The sequence below is a fragment of the Desmodus rotundus genome, chromosome 3 (genome assembly GCF_022682495.2).
Source record: "Desmodus rotundus isolate HL8 chromosome 3, HLdesRot8A.1, whole genome shotgun sequence".
NCBI classification, from domain to species: Eukaryota; Metazoa; Chordata; class Mammalia; order Chiroptera; family Phyllostomidae; genus Desmodus; species Desmodus rotundus.
Genome location: NC_071389.1, coordinates 194,551,178 through 194,571,415, shown reverse-complemented (window position 1 = coordinate 194,571,415; position 20,238 = coordinate 194,551,178). Strand labels below are relative to the sequence as shown.

General features: G+C 49.8%; 1 protein-coding gene across 2 annotated transcripts; it reads left to right on the top strand.

Moving 5' to 3' along the window:
• Nucleotides 1-8,273: 8,273 nt before the first annotated feature.
• Nucleotides 8,274-19,028, top strand: ANKRD54 (ankyrin repeat domain 54). Of its 2 annotated transcripts, none has more exons than XM_045187100.3 (8): nucleotides 8,274-8,800; nucleotides 10,465-10,512; nucleotides 14,478-14,576; nucleotides 16,499-16,570; nucleotides 17,078-17,125; nucleotides 17,200-17,324; nucleotides 17,518-17,625; nucleotides 17,909-19,028. In XM_045187100.3, exons 1-8 carry the CDS (start codon nucleotides 8,476-8,478, stop codon nucleotides 17,981-17,983), a joined length of 900 nt encoding a protein of 299 aa, XP_045043035.2. In that variant the 5' UTR covers nucleotides 8,274-8,475; the 3' UTR covers nucleotides 17,984-19,028. The 2 variants fall into 2 exon arrangements, with proteins under 2 accessions (XP_045043035.2, XP_045043037.1); XM_045187102.2 differs by having other exon boundaries at nucleotides 8,661-8,800; nucleotides 14,483-14,576.
• The last annotated feature ends 1,210 nt before the right edge of the window (nucleotides 19,029-20,238 follow it).

The following is a 20,238-nucleotide window of genomic DNA, read 5'->3' as shown; positions in this document are numbered from 1 at the left end:
TGGAAAAAAGGGTCCTCCCGACTTTGAACGTTAAGGTTGGAGCAGGGAAGGCTGCATGAGGCAACCATGACAGTGATCCCGTAGTAGTGTGGGTTTGCGAACCCAGCGTTGACCGCTGGGGCTGTGGGTCGGAATCCCGTAGTAGTGTGGGTTTGCGAACCGGGGAAGCCCTCAAGTTGGGACGGGGTTATAAAGCCCCAGAGACCGATCTGTGGGTCAGGGGCTAACTTAGCTCAGCTGTCTGTCCATCCACAACACCAAGAGGAAGGAAATCTGCATTCCAGTCCCTGCTCTCCCACTAATTTGCTGTGTGCCAGGGAGCACCCTCTTCTCACACGGGCCTCCTTGCTTTTCTCAGCGTAGCACACTCTGCCTCAGGGGCGTTTGCATTCACACTTACCTGGTCTAGAGCCTAGAATGCAGTCCTCTGAGATAGGTGTATGCAAGGCTGGCTCCATAACGTTCAATTGTTTGATCTGACGCCAGTGACTCAGAGCATCCTGTTACGGGGTTAGCCAAAAAGTCTGTATGGGTTTTTTTCTGTAAAATAAAACACATTTTTCATTTTCACCAATAACTTTATTGATTTGGGCATTTTGAGTATGTCAGTTAGCTCCAGCTACTGGTGTCTAGTGGGGAGAGGCCAGGGGTGCTGCTAAACATCTTCCAACGCACAGGACAGCCCCACAGCAAAGAATTATTTGGCCAAAATGTCAGTAGTACCTATGGTACCAAGAAACTTTGCAAACCATTTTTGACACTTTCGATCAGTCACAGCACGTTCTCCATATGCTGCAGAAATCATTTATTTTTGCATTTCAGTTGTGCTTTTACCATTCTTGAAATAAAAGTATATGCTGAAAATGTTGCTTATTTTCTTCCATCTTCAGTAATAAAATGGCTGCACAAAAAAATCACCAATTTTTATAAAGTTTTTTTAAATCTACGCTGATATCATAGCCGTCCCAATACAGTCTAACAATTGTTTTGAATGAAGTTAAAAGACAACCAAGCACTACTAGAGCCACTGTGCAGGAAACACTAAACGAACTTTTCATTTAGAATTGGGCGCCAGGCCACAGTTCTCTGCGCTGGGTTTTTATTTTGCACTCCCTCTGCTCTATCGCAAAGAGTTGGTACCATCATGGAACCAAGGCGTAAACTTTAGGGCTCCTCGATTCCCCAGGACTCTTCCATGGCCCACAAAGGGTCCCCAGCAATTGGCTCCCCTGATCCTATGTTTTTGTAAAATGTGCAAAAGTAATATTTTTACTACAATCCCTTAAAACCTCTCTCTATTCGATTTCCCCTCTGTAATAACTTTCCTTTGTATTTAGTGGTGTTTTGAATCCAGCTAGAAGAAATCCAACTGGGAACATTCCAGTTTAGTAGAATACGTTATATGTACAGTTAAGTTATTGCTGGCCTTCGGCATGTAAGCTATACCTACCATCCACTGTGATCAGTGAGTATCCCCAATGAAAGGAATATTTAAGGTTAATTGGAACTAGAAAGCTTGAAATTACCTGACATCTTACAGTTCACGTCAGTCAAAAATTTGATGTGGGTTGCTCCAACTCTGACAACTCTCAAAATGTTCGTGACATTACTGAAAAGGAATTGTGAAGTCAGACGTTTTTCTTTTCTTTTTTTTTCTTTTTGATATATTTCTTCTTCTTTTTTTTTTAGATTTCATTTATTTATTTTTTTAGAGAGGGGAAGAGAGAAAGAGAAGGAGAGAAACCATCAATATTTGGTTGCCGCTCACGCGTCCCGCCACCAGGGACCTGGCTGGAAACCCAGGCATGTGCCCTAGACTGGGAATCGAACCTGCAACCCTTTGATTTGCAGGCCGGCACTCAACCACTGAGCCACACCAGCCAGGGCAGAGGTTTTTCTAAATTACAAATAAAAAAATAGAGCTAACATGCTAGAGCAATGATTTTCAACCTTCTTCATCTCATGGCCACATAATTACTAAAATTCTGCAGCACACCAAAAAATGTATTTTTTGCTGAGCTGACAAAAAATTGGTATAATTTTGATTCATTCACAGCGGGCGGCTATTGTTCTGTTGGTCATTGTCATTTGTTTACTTGACAATCTAAGGGAAAAGAGGTCAGTGCCCCTGACTACATAGTCAGGTACTGTATGTTTTAAAAATTCTTACAGCACACGGGTTGAAAATAGCTGTTCTAGAGGAAAGGCTTAGTTATTAATATTGTCATTATGGAAAATGATGATACAAAAGTATCATAAAAAGAAGCAATCAAAGCATATTCAGCCTAAAATAGAAAAAAAATACTATGGAGGTGTTTAAGAATGTTAATGAATGCATTTGTTTTCTGGATTTTGGGGTGTTTATGCTATTTGTCAGCTTTTTAAAATTGCAAATTGCAACTTGTAATTGCACGATTTCTCCCACAATTTATGTTGCAATTCCTTGTTCTAAATATTCTCCTTCCAACCAAGTTTTGGTTTTGAAACTCTCTATTCTCCACTCTTCACATAAGCTTCGGTCACCAGAAATTTGGATCCCTTGTTTACAGCCGTCTCGCACACGTTTTATTTACGTATGACTTTCCAACTCTCCCAGAATGTACACCCTAACTTAGAGAATAGAGCAGGCTCCGAGACGGCCTTCCTCACTGCCTACTCTTTCTCCCTTTCCTTTGCTGATTCCTTCTCATCTCTCCAATCACTCAATGGTGGGCTGCCCCTTCACTCCGGGCTTGGTCTCTTCTCGCTCTGCCTTCACTCTCAGGGCGGCATAGCCAGTCCACCAGGTTTAAATATCATCTGTATGCTGTTGACTCCCCACATATCTCCATCCCAGACCCCACCCTTGAAGTGGGCTCAATGGCCCAAGTGAATACCTGGAAGTCTAACAGGCCTCTCAACCCCAACCTGTCCAAACTGAGCTTCTGATTTGCTGCCTCAACCTTGTTCCACCCCAGTCCTCCCCATCTTACTTAAGGGCAACTTCATTCTTTCAGCTGCTCAGGCCCACACCTTCAGAACCACCCTCGACCTGACTCCCTCACACCACACATCTGATGCATCTGCGGTTGGTTGGCTCTATCTTCCAAGTATTCCCAGACTGAATTCTCACCACCACGTCTCTATCATTCCTGTCTCCGCCTCCATCATCTTGTTTGCATTGTAATAGCTACTCACCCTTCCTGCTTCCAGTTTTCAATCCATGTTTGTTAGAATTGCTTTGGAATTGAAACAGGCCATTACTGGGCAGCACATTAGTCTGCTCAGAAATGCAACTTTGAACTGAATTCAGCTGGAACTCCATTACAGACTTGAAACTTCTGATCACAGGGTGATTTTTCAAGGCTCCCTTGCTAACAGAAAAACAGTACTGTATTTTTCGGACTATAAGACACTCTTTCCCCCCCAAATTTGGGAGGAAAATGGGGGTGCATCTTATAATCCGAATGTAGCTTACCTTGCTTGCAGGGGGTGGGGGGTGGCAGTGGAGTGGGGTCACAGGAGGCGGGAGCAGGGTCGCTGCTGCAGGAAGCCAGGCAGCGGCAGGAGTGGGGCGATGCTGCGGGCCCTGGGCTGGGAGGGGGGGTGTCCCCGCAGTATGAAGCAAGGGAGGCAGGAACAGAGTCCCCGCTGCAGCGTACTATAGTGCTAGGGAGGAGGGTACAGGCGGAGCGGGCACCTTAGGAGAAGAAAGCCTGCGGCAACCATACATGCCTCCATCATGTGACTGGTGTTTCCCCCCCATTAACATTAACATAGGCGAATTCCACTGCAGGTCACCTGTCAATGTGGCCCTGCTGCTGTTGCAAAATCACAACTCCCATCATGCTTGGACAGGTTGGGATGATGGGAGCTGTGATTTGGCAACAGCTGCAGAGCCACACAGGTTGTGCACAACTGCTGTTCCCGTACAAGGGTGTTGCACAACCTGTGGCCCTCCAGCAGCAGATCGCCCTGTAACAGTGTCAGCAGGAGATCCCCCCATAACAGTGTCAGCAGCAGACCCCCCCATAACAGTGTCAGCAGCAGATCTCCCCGTAACAGTGCGTCATCCACTGATGTTCTCGGCTACAGCGCCCCCATAGCTATGAAGGACACATTGCTCATAGTTCTGTCATTACTGTATTTTGTTGTAGAAAGATACGATAGTGTACTGTAGTCTCCTGCTGAATCTGCTGTAATTGTGGAAAGATGTCAAGCAGAAAAGGATTTCTGCTTTAAAGGATGTTACTAAATATTTTACCACATTTTTTGCTTCAAAATTTTCCTTCCTATTTTCCTCCTCTAAAACCTAGGTGTGTCTTATGGTCCAGTGTGTCTTATAGTCTGAAAAATATGGTACTTCAAAGGGAAAGAAAGTACAGACCGAAGCTCCTGGTATTTTACCGGAGAGAGTTGTTGAGAGAATTTAGCAGGTGAAAAACTGCCCTGATTCTCTTCAGCTTCCTTTGCCTGGGATTTGAGGCAGGAACTTCTCCGACTTAGAAGAGCCATTAGTTATATTTTACAGTCGGCCTGGGCTCTTCAGCCGGGTTCATTTCAAGCTTCACTTCCCGAGAGCCTCGCGGTTGCAGTTCACTTACTGTCCTGTTCGATTCACTCGCCTGAGTCCATCCGTCTCACAAGCGCCTGCCCGCCCCTGTACTGCAGTAATCTGTGGGCCCCGGGAGGCCAGTAGCTCAGTCTTTATAAATCAGAACTAGAAGCATCCTTAAGGAACTTTTGGTACAGGAGCCCACTAGATAGAAAGAAGAAAAAAACAAAACTAGACAGTGCAGCCCAGGCTGGTGTGGCTCAGTGGATTAAGCGTGGGCCTGTGAACCAAGGGGTCACTGGTTCAATTCGATTCCCACTTGGGGCACATGCCTGGATTGCAGGCTGGGTTCCCACTTCTGGGCACATGAGAGGCAACCAAACATTGATGTTTCTCTCCCTCTCTTTCTCCCTCCCTTCCCCTCTTTCTAAAAATAAATAAATAAAATCTTTAAAAAATCATCAGCCTTGTACACTTACTGTGGAAATTTTACTGTATGTAATTTCTACCTCAATAAATTTGATTTTAAAATTATAGGTAAAATTAATAAAAAATGCTAACCAAAATTTTTTTGGAACTTACACGATGACAAAAGATTACACCATAATTCTCGTACCAATAAAGAGTCAGCTCATTTAATCATCAATGAAAGAACCAACAGTATGACAGAACTGGTTTGAAAAGAATTTGAGAATCGTCAGTGGGCAAAGGAATGCTGAAATATGATTGCTAGGTTAGAGCCAAACTTCTTTCATGCCCTACAGGGTAATTATTTAACAATAGTCACCTTTAGGGTTGGCTCTCTTCTCTATAAAAGTTATGGCACCTTATCAGTTTCCTGCAAGTTAACCTCTAACTCTACAGCGTCATAAAACATCACTGTGTCCTAGTCAACTGTCAGTCAAAGTTAAATTTCCCCAGAATGTCAGCTGTCCCTTATGTGGGTTTATTAGAAATTCTCTAGCACGATATTAAAAAATCACATAATCATCACATCATAGTTTCAAATACTCTACACGTTTTCATTATTCCACATTTGAAAATGACAAGAAATATATTAATTTCCTGTTAACTCTACCTAAGCATGACAATAAGTGGCAACTGACTTTCGGCCGCGATGTGAAGGTAACAGCAAACAGCAGGACGGTGGCAAACCAGAACACCATTCCCCCTCTGAAGGGGAAGCTGCTGGGCAGCTCCAGCCAAGTGTGGCCATGTGGCCAGAGCTGGTCCTGTACCGCCATACTTTCCCATTTTTAAGAGCATCTGGAAATAGAACAATTTATGGGAAAGCTCTCAACTCTTAAAGTTGATTTAAAAATTAGAAGTAGCAACTACCTCTAGATGGTTAAGGGTCCTGTTCAAATTAAAAGATTTGTGACAATGCAAACATATTCCATGACCAGGCTTCTTGAAGACCAGACCTGCTGGCGGGAGGAAGACAGTTGTCTTTCCCGCTAGGATGAAGGGTTTGGAGGTTACCTGAGCTCAGGGGGCAGGCAGATCCTAGAGACATGAAGAGAATCGAGCTTTAGGCGGCAAGGGCCCCTTCTATTCTACAAAGACTGGAGGGATGAAGACTACTTTGGAGGTCATTACATGGAAAAAAGGAGGGATGAATAATAAAGTTATTTCAGGGTCAATGTAGCAGGCATGAAGTATAAATACACAGATGTCACTTCAACTCTTTAGGCTCTTCATTAACAAAAGCCGTGTGGCCCTGGCTGGCTGGGTTTGATCCCTGGTCAGGGCACATACAAGAAACAACCAATGAATGCGTCAATGAACAGAACAACAAAGCGATGTTTCTCTCTCCCTCCGCTCTCAAATCAATCAGTAAATTTTCTAAATAAAAAAAGCGGTGTGATGGAAAATCCCAGTTCTTCAACTTTCTAGCCTTGTACCCTTGGACAATTCATACAACATCTCAAGACCTCAATTTACTGACTTGCAAATGGGTGTAATAATATCTACCTTCTAAGGCCCTTGTAAGGGAGAACTAAATGGTGTAATATTCATATATCAAGCGCTTGGTAACTGGTACATGTTCAATGTTTACTTCTTTCCTCTGTTTCCTTCTGGTTATCAGTGGAGTGGGCATACATCCTTTGGTTATGGGGCAGAGGACTTCAGATAACATTTTCCTTTATGCGGTACAGTGGCACACCTCACAGTGGTGTTCCGAGGACACTGCAAACTCTGAAATTGCTTCTCAACTGTCAGAGAAAAATTACGTTTTAACGGGGTTGAATGAGATGGAAGAACTTTTGCCTGGACTCAAGCCCCAGTCCTAAGAAAGATGGGCATCCACGAACGAGTCCCTTATCTCTCTGGTTTCAGCTCCTCATCTATAAAGTAGGGATGGCTCTCCTTGTCCACCTTATAGAAGTGTTTGTGGGGTATGTCGAACAAACTTGAAAAGTCTGGAGGCTTTGGCTAGAAATAAATGATAAAGATTTATTTAAGGGTCTTAGAATATACACACTGGGAACAGAGCTAGGCAAAAACCCAGAACTGTGCCATAGAAGAAAGAGAAGTTCGTACAGTAGCCCTGGCCGGGTGGCTCAGTTGGTTGGAGCTTCATCCCTTGCATGAAAAAGTTGTGGGTTCCATCCCTGGTCAGGGGGCGCAGGGGAGCACCCTGGCCACCAACTGGCAACCAACCAGTTGATGTTTCTTCCCCATTATGTCTCTCTCTCTTCCTCTCTCTTTAAAATCAATAAACATATCTTCGGATGAAGATTTTTTTAAGTTTAAAAAGTAGCAAAAAGTACATTCTTGAGAATTATCAGTCCGGCATTCTTAGCCCTAGGATTGGTCTGGGACAGTTATCAGCCACATGCCAGGAGGTCTGGGTATGTGAGTCCTGGGGCAAGCCGGTAATCAGAGGGTTATCCGGACGTCTGGTTTATGTCCAGATGTACCTTCAGGCATGAACACAGTACTGGAAAGTTAGAAGAGTAAGTTACCAGACTAGTTAGAACAAGAAGAGTCTTTCCTCATGTCTCAACCTTCACAATAGCAACTTTTAGTGACTCTACTTTATACATTCCTTATCCTCACTCTTTCCTCGGGTACAGGGTTGTTACAAAACAGTTCGCCCAGTTGCATTGTTCCTAAGCTTAACATTAGCTGTCTGCGGAATACTTCCGTGTTTCCAGCTCGGACTTCTCCCATAGGACTGTGAGCATCTCAGCGGGAATGGAGTCTGATCCTGCGTCCAGAACTTAACCCAGTTACCTAGTTCAGGGGCTGACTTTCGGTCTATAGCGTCGCTCTGCAGTAACTACGTCGAATTAAAATGCTTTGTAAATCAGTGATCAACGCCGGGGTTACCGAGACAACCCTGAATAAAGGGATCTATCGCATTCGGAAGGTATTACTCCTCAGTTCGTGGTGACAGGCAAAATTTTAACATATTCTCATTTCCCTACTTACACTACGCAATTGTGGGAAGTATTTTTTCACGTTTATTGATTTAAAATCTATCTATATTTCTCCCTCAAGTTTGGCTTCTCAACATTCCTTTCCGATTGGCTGCATATCATCTTAATTGATTGGATAATGCATTTGTCCGTTACCTTTCTCCTGAGCCGATGGAGGAAATGGAAAAAAGTTTCCTAAATTCATCTGTTTTATTGGCTCCGGTGTTGGGCACTTCAAAAATATGATTGGTTCTTATGCCCGCCAGTCACTCTACCGGAAACCAATTCTATTGCCCGAGCTTACTGGGTTGAAGAGAGGGGCTTAGGCTGGAAGAGTTTTCATTGGTTCGGAGCGCTCTAGCTCGCGACCCTAGATCCGCGCCCGCTCCGTTGCCGTGGTTGCAGGCCGTCCCTCCCGCTCGCCCGCTGACAGCGAGGCTTAGGGCGGAGGGAAGTGGGTCGGTTGGTCGGTCCGGAACGAGGCTCCAGCGGCCAGGCCCGCGCGGAACTGTTGCCATGGCAGCCGCCGCCGGGGGCGCGGACAACGAACCGCGTTCGGGCCGCTCGAGCTCCGATGGAGAGTGCGCGGTGGCGCCGGAGCCGCTGACGGGCCCCGAGGGCCTCTTCTCCTTCGCCGACTTCGGGTCTGCGCTTGACAGCAGTGCAAGCCTCCCGGGCCGAGGGTCCGGCGGGGCCCAGTCCCCGCTGCGCTACCTCCACGTCCTATGGCAGAAGGACTCGGAGCCCCGCGATGAGCTGCTCCGTAAGATCCCCGCCGGCCGACTGAGGCGCGCCGCCAGGCCCCACCGCCGGTTCGGGCCCATGGGCAAGGAGGTGCACGGTGAGGAGCGCGCGGGAGGCGGGGCCGGCCGTCCTCGGGGATCCAGGCTCCATCAGTCTGGAGCCCTCCGACGTCCGATCTAAGGGTCCAGAGTGACCCCTGAGTCTCCTTTCAGTGGTAATAATTACTACGTATAATTGCTAAGGACCATGAATGGAAAAAAAAAGTATTTACACTTGACAATTCCTGAATAGAAACTTTTCATGAGTGCGGGTGTGTATTAATAGATGGTAAAATGGGGCACTGGCAATACTTTTACTGTGGGGGGTGGGGAGCAGGCTAGAGCCTGTCGCCAAGTCCTACCAACTTGTTTCGATGCGCAGACCTGGATTGCACTCCTCTGCCTCATTTCCACCTGAGGCAAACTATACAACCTTTCAGCCTTAGTTTTCTCACTTGTAAAATGAGTACAATACCTGAGTTCCAGAGATTTTATGAGAGTTAAGTAAGTTAATGCATATATAATTATTAACCTGCTTCTGTTGTGCGCCAAACACTTGTGGTCATTTCTAATTCTGACAATAACAACTCACTGAGATGCAGGTACGGATCCCATTTTAGGGAAGGGAAGCAGGCCCAGAGAAAATGCCTGGCTCCCAGTCACTCGGCCAGCGCGTGGCTGTGGAGCATTAGAACGGGTCTGCCAACCCCAGACTCCTGCTCTGTCAGTCTCCTGCATTGTCCTTACAATCTGTGGGTGACGTGGAAAGCAGCGCGGGAACAATATACAAATGGAGACTAAATTTAGAGTCCCTTCTAGTACTGTGTGACTCCACCCACGCCTTAGTGGTGTTACAAAGATTAAATGAGAATCTGAGAGTAGACTGCTGTAAAATCCGTCAAGTACTCTGTGAATGTAAGGAATCATCGTATATCTGAGTTGCAAATTTTGACCATTGTTCTGATGACAAAGGCATGGCTTTCTATAAGCCTCTAATACAGAGGTAGTGCCATTGTAGGAGAAAATGTTTCTGCTGAGGGATTACCAAATTTAAGTCATCTGGGAGTGGCCTGTTTTGAAGGAGAATGTAAGATTATCTGTGTAACCTGTTCACACAGAACTTCATGTAAACATCTCATCTTGTTTAGCGATAACTCAGGGCTGTCCGGATGGAGCTCAGCCTCGTTTTGCAGGTGATACACCTGAGGCCCAGGAGGGCCAACTAACTTGCTCAAGCCGCCCAGCTACGACAAGTGGCAGATTCAAGATCTGGCTCCAATGGCCTTGGCGGATTTGCTACAGAATGGGGCTTTCGCACTAGTTGTGCCACATTTCAAGCTTCTCCTTGTCCCCGGGCCAGTGACTCCTGTGTCCTGGCAACTTTCTTTCTCTTTAGATGCTATTGTGGCGGAATGATGGGTTAACTTGGAAGCCATCCACTTTCTGCTTCATCATGGCTGCTGCTGTTATTGTTGTTTTTTAAACTGGCACTCCCGTGGCTCAGTGGGTTGAGCACTGGCTTGCAAACTGAAGGGTGGCAGGTTCGATTCCCAGTCAGGGCATGTGCCTGGGTTGCAGACCAGGTCCCCAGTTGCGGGTGTGCGAAAGGCAGCCAATCAGTGTTTCTCTTTCTCTCTCTTACCCTCTCTCTAAACATAAGTAAATAAAATCTTAAATACAATAATTAAAAAAATAAACTGGCACTCTCTTACTCTCTTCACAGCTCTGAAGAGGCTGAGGGACTCCGCCAATGCCAATGACGTGGAAACAGGTGAGTGTGCAAAGCGGATCCAGCCCCATGGGTGAGTTAGGGGAGGGGAAATCCCTGTAACTGAAACCTGGGAAGACAGCGCGTGAATTCATTCAGTCTGACAGCTCGCCCACGGACCATGCTCACTGCAGAGTCATCTCGCAGAAGTTATGCCTGGCTTAGATGCTGCTCCCCATGCTTCCCTGTCCCCATGGACTTCCTGATATCTTAATGTTTATCACCCTGTGGTCTCCTTGATGGTGGGGACCATGTCTCCCTTTCTGTCCCTGACACCTGTCAGATTAGGAACTTTTGGGCACTTCTGGCTAATGGGATTGGACCGTTGATTTTAGCTGTCACCAGAGCCACCGTCTGCACAGAGCAGCCACCTTCAACTGCTCACTGAGGCTTAGTGGTAATTGAGTCACTGGTTCTCAAACTTGCTTTCTGGCAGAACATCTGGAAGGCATAGGAGGGGCTCCTGCAGGACCCCACTCTGTTTTTTGGGGGGGGGGTTGAGGGTTTTTTGTCATTGCTCTCCAGCATTCACTAGGTGATGGGGCAGTAGGAGTATCAAAGGTAGAAGGACAAGGTAGAGGAATAAGTTTTAATTTTATCCACTGACTTAATTCTTTCTGTGAATCAGGGGAAAGCGGTGTATTCATTTCTACAGCTGCTGTAACAAACTACCGCAAACACAGTGGTATGATACAACACGGCTGTATTGTGATACAGTTCCGTAGGTCAGGAGCTCAGCACAGCTCCCACCAGGCCGAAGTCAAGGTGTCTGCAGGGCCGTATTTCTTTCCGGAGGCTCTCGGTGAGCATCTGTTTCCCTGCCTTTATCAGCTTCGAGAGGCCACCCTCTCCATCTCCACATTCTGCAATAGTGGACTGACTTCTCACACTGCCGCTCTCAGGACCTCCTAGCAGGGAAAGGTTCTCTGATATTAAGGACTCATGTGATTAAATTGGGCCTGAATATCCAGGATAATGTTCCTAGCTCGAGGTCCCTAACCTTAATCACATCTGCAAAGTCCCTTATGGGTGTGTAAGGTAATGTATCCATAAATTCCAGGGATTGGGGCATGACATCTTCGGGATCCCTTACTCTGCCTACCTCAAGGGGACATCATTCTGTTTTGGTGGGGAGATGCTGTGGTCAACAGATGAAATGTGAGCATAGATGGAGGGCCTTGGGATAGGCGAGCCCATGCACAGCAGGCGTGGAGAGGAGGTCATTCAGCTCAGGAGCTGGGGTGTTGCACGGTGGGCCTTGAAGTGGCTCCCTTATCCCTGAGGGCATAGCACAGTGAGCAGGTCTGGAAACTGGAGGGCTTTTCAGCTCTTCACTTTGGTCTCTTTTCCATGAACTTTAATATTTTGGAATATTTGGGCAGCAAGCTAGATAGCTTTTCAAGGAAAAATGATAAGTGTTCTCTTTTTACTATCTCTAGTGTGTGACCAGAGTATTTTAACCAAACTTCCCCTTTCCACAGAAAATCTAGCTCATCTTGAATCAGGTGTTCACGCGGCGGTTTTATTATTTGGACAGAAAGGGTGCGCTTTTCCATTCAGAGCCTCTAACACATCCATCTTGAAATCTAAAGGGCGGTTAGATTTGCCAGGCTCTCGCAGGGCTCTGACAGCGAAACTGGCCGTGGGGTTAGCCTCTTCGCTCCTTTTCTTTTACGGTTGGACTTTTGTTTCTTTTGTGTACATTTATTGGGTTTTTTTGGTATAGTTTAGCAATTACAGTGGACACAAAATATCCCCTGCTATTGTTAAATCGTAAGTGCTTTTCTATGAATTCATAATCATTGAAAATATTTTAAGTATGGAAATAATATATGCATTTAAAATGCTTTTGAAATTGACAAGTAAAACATTCATAATGTCAGTAAAGAATTTAATCTCTGTTAATGTTTTGGTGAATATCCTTCTAGTTCTTCCTATGTAGAGAAATTTTCTTTTTTAAAATTTTATCTTATTTATTGATTTGAGAGAGAGAGAGAGAAAGAGAAAATGTCAATATTGTTGTTCCACTTAGTATGTGCCCTGATCCGAGATCGAACCCACAACCTTGGCATATCTGGATGATGCTCTAACCAACTGAGCCACCCGGCCAGGGTTCTGCACAGAGGAATTTTCCTTGTGGGCTTGTGCATTGTGCTCAGTTTTGTAGCCGCATAATTTTTTGTGTATCATACACATTTTTCATAGTCTTTGTAACTGTTTCTTTTTCCAAATGGAAGTGTCATTTTTCCTATTTATAGAATGGATACATGACTGTATGATTTTTCTAAAGCTTATAAAATAAAAAGCAAAAAACCCTTTATAACTCCACTCCCCAATTACAGTCGCAATATTTACTGGCTGCGCACAATGCCTTTTGAAGGGACAGAGGGAGAGCGCTTTAGTCAGTTACATATTTGCACACCGGCATTTCACTTTTAAGATGATTGCCTAGGAATGGGATTATCACATCAAAGGCTACGCATGTTTTGACGGCTTCTGATAGAGGTCGCTAAAATGCTTTCCAGAGACTGGCTGCGCTGATCACAAAGCAGAAGCGGCTGCTTCAGCTTCCTGTATCTCTTTGGGACTGGCTCTCTTTCGGTGATGGGGCCAGTGAGCACTGGGACGTCCGACGCTCTCATTTCCCCCACTCTCACGCACCTTCTCCCTCATTGATTCATTCAGTCAGCCGGCCGCCTTCACTGAGCAAGACAAGTAATATCTTGGACCGAGGTATTAAGATAAACAAAACAAAAACCCGACAATACTGTTGGAGAAGAGAATATTAAAGCAATAGCATTTCTGAGATAAACCCCCCAAAAAACTGAAGTTATGTATTTAGTTGGAGAGGTGTAAATTCTGGAGCCAGTGACGTGTGGGTTTGTGCCCCAGCGTGGCCTCCTGTCAGCTGCGTGAACTTGGCTTGGGCACGTCACATGAGTTCTCTGGGCTGGGGCCGCTGGGTCTGTGAGGTGGGCATGATGTGTTGCTGGGTGGCCGAGGGGCCTGGCAGTCAGCTGCCTGATGCCTGGCGGGGGGTCAGTGTACAGTCGCAGTTACTTTGAAATGGCACAGCTCGCTCTGTGAGAGCAGTGGGCTGAAGTCGGGGGCAGGAGAGCCAGTGGCTAACTCAGCTTCAGGAGACAGGAAAGGTTCATGGAGGAGGAGACTCCTGGGCCTAGTCTGGAAGGACTCAAGTCCTTGAGAGGTTTGCTGGAGCAGATGCAAATGTTCTTGCCCTTACATGATGTTGGCAATTTCTGCATTTTAGTTGGACACGTACATGCAATAGCTAATGCCTTGCATTTTATAATGGTTCCATACTTTCCAGAGAAGGAAATTCACATCCATTATTCTCATCACAGCAGCTCTGGTTGGCAGGGCAGCAATTACTGCCATTTGCTGGTGAATTAGGGCCCAAATGTGGGCCCTCTCACTCCCAGCCCAGCTCTCTCCAGTGCCCCATGCTATTGGCAATGTGCTCCTTCCTTTTTAGCTTACCTTAGCCTGGGATTTAGTGTGCGTGGCTCCGGAACCTGTGCTCTGTCCACTCGAAAGGGCTGCCTCCTGGGAGCAAAGCCAGCGCCGACCAAGAGCTTGAGCAGCTGTGTCCAGCTGGAGTGGATGTGTGTCCGAGCTTAGGTAGTGGCATGGGGCCAAGTCCGTGCTGGGGATTTCTGTGGCTCTAAAAGTCCTGATGCTGCGGGCCAAGGTCCTTCTATCACTAGATAAGGAGTCTGAGCACCCAGAATCCGTGGCTGTAGCTGTGCCCTCAGAAAAACAAGCCCTTTGTCATGGCAGCCCCCGCAGGGCAAGCATCCAGGAGGGACTAGCTGTCCCATGCATTGGCAGTGCCTTGCCTGGAAGGGCCCCCGAGTACCCCTCTCCATCCCCTGGGGACTGCAGCTTAGCCAACACTGTCACTCTGTCCCTGTCCCCCCTGCTTCCCTCTGCCTTGGTGGTGTCAGTGCAGCAGCTGCTAGAAGATGGCGCGGATCCCTGTGCAGCGGATGACAAGGGCCGCACAGCTCTGCACTTCGCCTCCTGCAACGGCAACGACCAGATCGGTGAGTCCTGGAGCAGAGGGGCGGGGCGGGGCGATGCCTGCTCCTCTCACTGCCCCAGCCTGTGGACCCAGCACTGCCAGACTGGGGAAGGGGTAAGCCTGGGGGAAGAACATGATCGCCTGGAGGCGGGGCCAGTCCCTCCAGACATGCAGGCCACCTTTACTCAGTGCCAAGGCTGCAGCTGGACAGCCCTTGTTTTTAGGAGTCTTTTTGGGGTGTGGTATAACTTATAAACAGTGACCTTTCTGTGTGCTACACTGCTGTAACCACCCCCCAGATCAAGACAGCGAATGTGTCCGGGACCCCACAGCCCCGCCCAGCCCTCACCCGGCTGTGGACCTGTTCACCCTTGCACGGGTTTTGCTGTGTCTGAGTCTCCCGTGAACGGAGGCGCTTGTAGAGTTTGCACTCTTCTGTATGTTGACTCCTTTCACTCAAACTTAGGTCCTTGAGACCCGTTTCCAAAGGCTGTGTGTCTGCCTCCTTGCTGGGTAGTGTTTCTCTGAGTGACGTGTGACAGCTCACCCTTCCCGCTGTGGATGGATGTCCGTGTTTCCGGGTTTGGGCTGCGAATGGATACAGTTGCTGAGAACGTTCTTACACATGTGGCTGGATGGATATAAGCACTTCCCCACATTAGATGTAAACCCAGGGACGGAACTGTGGGGTCACTGGGTGCACGTATATTCAGCTTTAGTAGGCACTACCGAACCTCTCCCGGGCGGTTGGATCGATATGCACTCTCTCCCAGCATTGCAAGAGAGTTCCAGGTATTTGCACGTCCTTGCTAGTACTTGGCATTGCCTCTTTTTAATTTTAGCCATTTTGGGGTGGTGGTATCTCACAGTGGCTCCATTTGCGTTTCTCTGACAGCCAACATTGTTGAGCAGATCTTTCTATATTTGTTGGCCATTTTATATCCTCTTTTGTGGAGTATCTGATTAAGTCTTTTGTCCATTTTTTAATTTTTTAAAATACTTTTATTTATTTATTTTTAGAGAGGAGAAAGGGAGGGAGAAAGAGAGGGAGAGAAACATCAATGTGTGGTTGCTTCTCGCGCACACCCCATGTGCCCTGACAGGAATTGAACCAGCAATCCCCTTGGTTCACAGACCGGTGCTCAATCCACTGAGCCACGCCAGCCAGGGCTGTCCATTTTTTAAACAAGTGCCTATCTTTTATTGATTATTCTGGTTACAAATCATTTACAAATATAAATGACTTACCTGCCCTGAGCTTGCCTTTTTATTCTCTGAATGGTATCTTTTGATGAATACACGTTCTTTTAAATTTTAATGAATTTATCAATCTTTTTTAATGGTGAGTATTTTTGTGACCTATTTAAGAAATCTTTGCCTCTCCCAAGACCACGAAGACAGCGTCCTGCTTTCTCCTACAAGCCTGGCTGGGCTTGCACGTGTAGGTGTGTAGGTGTAGAGTCAGTTTCCGCACATGGTGCGACACTCAGCCTGGCCCTCGCTACAAGTCAGCCTGCCCGTCTGGTAATTGAGGAGCTCCGGCGATGCCACAGCCCACTCCTGAGGTGGCCTACAGCACAGTGTCCTGTCTGATTGATTCCCACTATGGCACTTGGCTGTGAACAGAGCGGGCGTGCTCCTGAGGACCTTCACGGGCAGCCACTGCTCTTGGGAGAGCTTTCTCTGACCCTTAAAATCTCAGCCTCGTAACACCTGCATAAGCCGGAAGGGCCTCCTGGAATCTTCGGTTCCTGGCTCTCAGGGTCCTACACGTGAACTCGGGGAGGGAGGGAGGAAGGGAGGGAGGAAGGGAAATGACATAGGGAACCGTGCTGAGTCTCCGCGTCCACACTTTCAGTGGGCCTCTTCAGCCAGGTTAGGGGTGGGGTGAGGGTGCAGACCTCAGAAGCCTCTGACAGCTCCTCTTGCATTTTCCCATTCCAGTGCAGCTGCTACTGGACCACGGGGCTGACCCCAACCAGCGAGACGGGCTGGGGAACACGCCGCTGCACCTGGGTAAGTGCCCGGAAAGCTGCCAAGACACCCTCGTCTGCAGCACAGATGGGCTCCTCTGGTGACAAACCTGGGGTCCTGCAGGCTCCCAGCAGGATCTCCTGTCACCTAGGGAGAACCTCGGCCCCCAGTCTGTGCGCCGTGGACTTCCCTGTCCGTCACTAGTTGGTTGTGCCCTGAGCAGAACTGACTTAGCAATGTAAATTGACTCAGTGGCAGCCCTGCTAGGGGCAGTGAGGCCTGCAGCTGGCTCCTGCCCTGTGGCCGACTCACGCCAGGGCTCGCGGTGAGGCAGGTACTATCTGCAAGCCTCAGTTTCCCCAGTAGTACAGGGAGGAAGCCAGACTTGGATTTGACTATTGAGTCCCACCGAGTTGCTGCCTCGCTGATGCCTTCTCAGGAGGTGTGACCTGACACAGGCACACTCAGGGACATGGTGCCACCCCCGCAGCGGGCAGCTGGGGCCAAGCCCTGGTGGCCCTGCACTCTCAAGTCCCCGTTCTTCCTCAGCGGCCTGCACCAACCACGTCCCCGTCATCACCACGCTGCTGCGAGGAGGTATGTGGCACCCTCCCCTCCTCCCTCCTCTCTCACCCTCAGCCTCAGCCCGCTCACCTCTGCCACCCCCACAGGGGCCCGTGTAGATGCCCTAGACCGGGCTGGCCGCACACCCCTGCACCTGGCCAAGTCGAAGCTGAACATCCTGCAGGAAGGCCACTCCCAGTGCCTGGAGGCCGTGCGGCTGGAGGTGAAGCAGGTGAGTGCCCCTCTCCCGCCGAGCCCATGGTGCTGCCCTCACCACAGACACCCCGTCTGCAGCACCAGCGCTCCCAGGTCACTTCACAGTGACCCCGGTTGGTCCCGGCTCCACTGTGCTCCTGGGCAGCAGCGGCAGGCCTCTCTCCGCCTCCTATCTGGGACCCCCAGCCCAGCCCGCCCTCTCCTTCCAGATCATCCAGATGCTGAGGGAGTACCTGGAGCGCCTGGGGCGGCATGAGCAGCGGGAACGGCTGGACGACCTGTGCACCCGCCTCCAGATGACGAGCACCAGAGAGCAGGTGAGCCATGGCCATGGAGTTGCAGCCCCCTGTGAACCTCAAAGCCTCTGCTCACTTCCTGGGAAGCTGCCCGTTGCCCTTCTCTCCAGGGGGTCTGAAACTTCCTGCTGTCGTGGGTTAACCTCGGCCAGCTGTTCCATCGTCACAGTGAAGCCAGCACATGCCTTAGGAGGAGAGACAACACCTACCCTCTGGGCCTGTGCTATTGAGAAGGGGACCCGGGGACCCAGGCGCCTAGGCCTGTCCTGACACCCCGTGACAGAGCCTCACTTTTGTCCCGCAGGTGGATGAGGTGACAGACCTCCTGGCCAGCTTCACCTCCCTCAGCTTGCAGATGCAGGACATGGAGAAGAGGTAGCACCAGGGGCTCCCTGCCTTCCTGGCCTGCCCCTGCCCACCCTGCCCACCTGCTCTCTCTTTACCAAGGAAGCCTGAGGCCTGGGACTTAGGAGCTGCACTTGTCTGGGAGGCCCTCGGCCTCACCCCCAGATGCTGTGGGCTGGAGATGCTCTCTCACCAACCTCAGAGCCTCTTCCGGTCACTATTCCTCTCCTCTCCATGGGCTGGGACCATGCCCCGGCTTCTCCCTCTGACCCCTGGTGACATGCACTGTCCTCGCAGGGCCCGCTTGTCTCGTGGTCTCCCTGGCACCCTTAGCAGGCTCAGGACCCTCCTCTGGGCCCCTTTCCAGTCGTAGGCTGTCGCAGCCAGCAGGGTGTGGGCTCAGGGCAGGCGCCCTCGGGCCCAGGGCTGACCTGCGGCCCTGCGCCTCACCAGCACTTATATTTAGACTCGGCACCTGGCTTTCTAGGAGGCACCACAGCGAGTTTCTCTGGTTGGAAGGGGACGGCTGGTGAAGCCTGGACCTTAGGGACACACAGTTAGGGAGGACCCTGCACAACCCAAAGCAGAAAACCCCCAACTCCTCTTCCTCCCAATCGTTGAAGCACCAGGAGGGCACAGCGATCCTGCAGCCTAGTTGTAGTGGGGGGAACAGTGGGCCCTGAGACGGCCACATTCTAATCCCGGGAATCTGTGAATGTGACCTCATGTGGCACAAAGGGACTTTGCCTGCCTCATAAGGATCTTCAGACAAGGCGAAGGGATCCCCCGCCCCCCCGCCCCAGCCCCGTGGGCCGAAGTGATCACAGAGACCCTTCTGAGAGGGAAGCAGATCAGGGAGGAAGTAGGAGGCAGGCTCACAGAGCAGGAAGTGGAGCTGAGGAAGGGTCACAAGCTAAGGAATGCAGGCGACCCCAGAAGCCAGAAAAGGCCAGGACACGGTCCTCCCTCAGAGCTTCTGGACGGAACTGGCCCTGCCGACATGACGGTAGCCCAGTCAGACTGATGTTAGAGGTCTGACCGTCCGAACTGTAAGAATAAATGTGTGTTGTTTTAAGCCACTAAGTCTGTGGCCATTTGTCGCAGCAGCAACGGGAAACTAATATACTAGATATACTAGAAAAGGCTTGCAGCTCCCTGGAAAGGCGACAGCCACTCCCAGCCCCGCAGGAGCGGACACTTCCTGGGTTGTGGGCCACTGACTCAGAGAGGCAGCAGGCTGCCCCCAGGGGGTGGGGGTGAGGCCGCAGGGAAGGCGCTGCCTGGCCCGGCCCTCTCCAAGGAGTATCTGACCACAGAGCAGAGGCAGGCTTGTTCTAGGCCATGGGTCGTGTCCACTGGGGTCTGCCCCACTTCTCCCACCCGTTGGAGGAGGGAGCTTACCCCCCAAACCCCAGCTTGGTCAGGTGTGACTTAAACTCATGCAAGCCAGCTGCGCCCTAGACCCTGAAGACGAAGGGCGTCTCTGCGGGGGAGAGATACAGCCCTGAGAGAGGGGAAGCCCGGAGCTCACCAGGTGGCAGGTTGAGGGAGGGAAAGTGTGGTGGGGGCTTCAAGGGTGGGAGAGCGAGGGGCAGAGGAAGAGCAATAAGCTGTTCCATGAAACTCCAGCTGCTGCTGCTCCGAGTGAGGTAGCTGCCCGCCTGCTGTGGGGTGGGGAGAGGAGCCAGCAGGAGAGGTGCAGCCGGTGGGCGGCTTTTACTAACTTCCCACAGGGCTTGTGCTGATCCCTGCACTAGGGGCGGGGGGTGCAGGGAAGAGTCCTGGGCGGTGCAGAGGCAGGGGTGGGACGTAGTGGACGTCAAACAGGTGGGCCACTTGGGGCCTGCTTCTCTGGGCTGCCCCAACCCCAACCCTTTCACCTCTGGGGCCGATCACCCTGGAAAGAGCCAAGGCCAGGTTTCTCCACCTCAGGCCTAAGCGGTTCAAGGAACAGGCCCTTGGCTGTGAATCCCGACCTGATGCAAGGTTTCGCGTGGAGAGTGCGTGTGTGTATTTCGGGTACGAAGGCCCACAGCTTGCGTTCTCAGCAAGGTGCATACTCCAGAGAGGTCAGAAACTCTTGCTGTAGACCTTTGGGAGCAGACAGGGGAGGGACCTGCCAAGGACATCCTGGGGGACTGCCTGGGCCCTTTCGGGACCTGTTGTCCCCTAGGGCAGGCTGCTTTGTCCTGGCAGAGCTGAGACTGTGGCGCTGCCTGGAGAGGACTGTGTGTGTCTCCAGGACATCCTGACATGGAGACCCCTGGCTAACTCCCAAGTCCTTGGCCT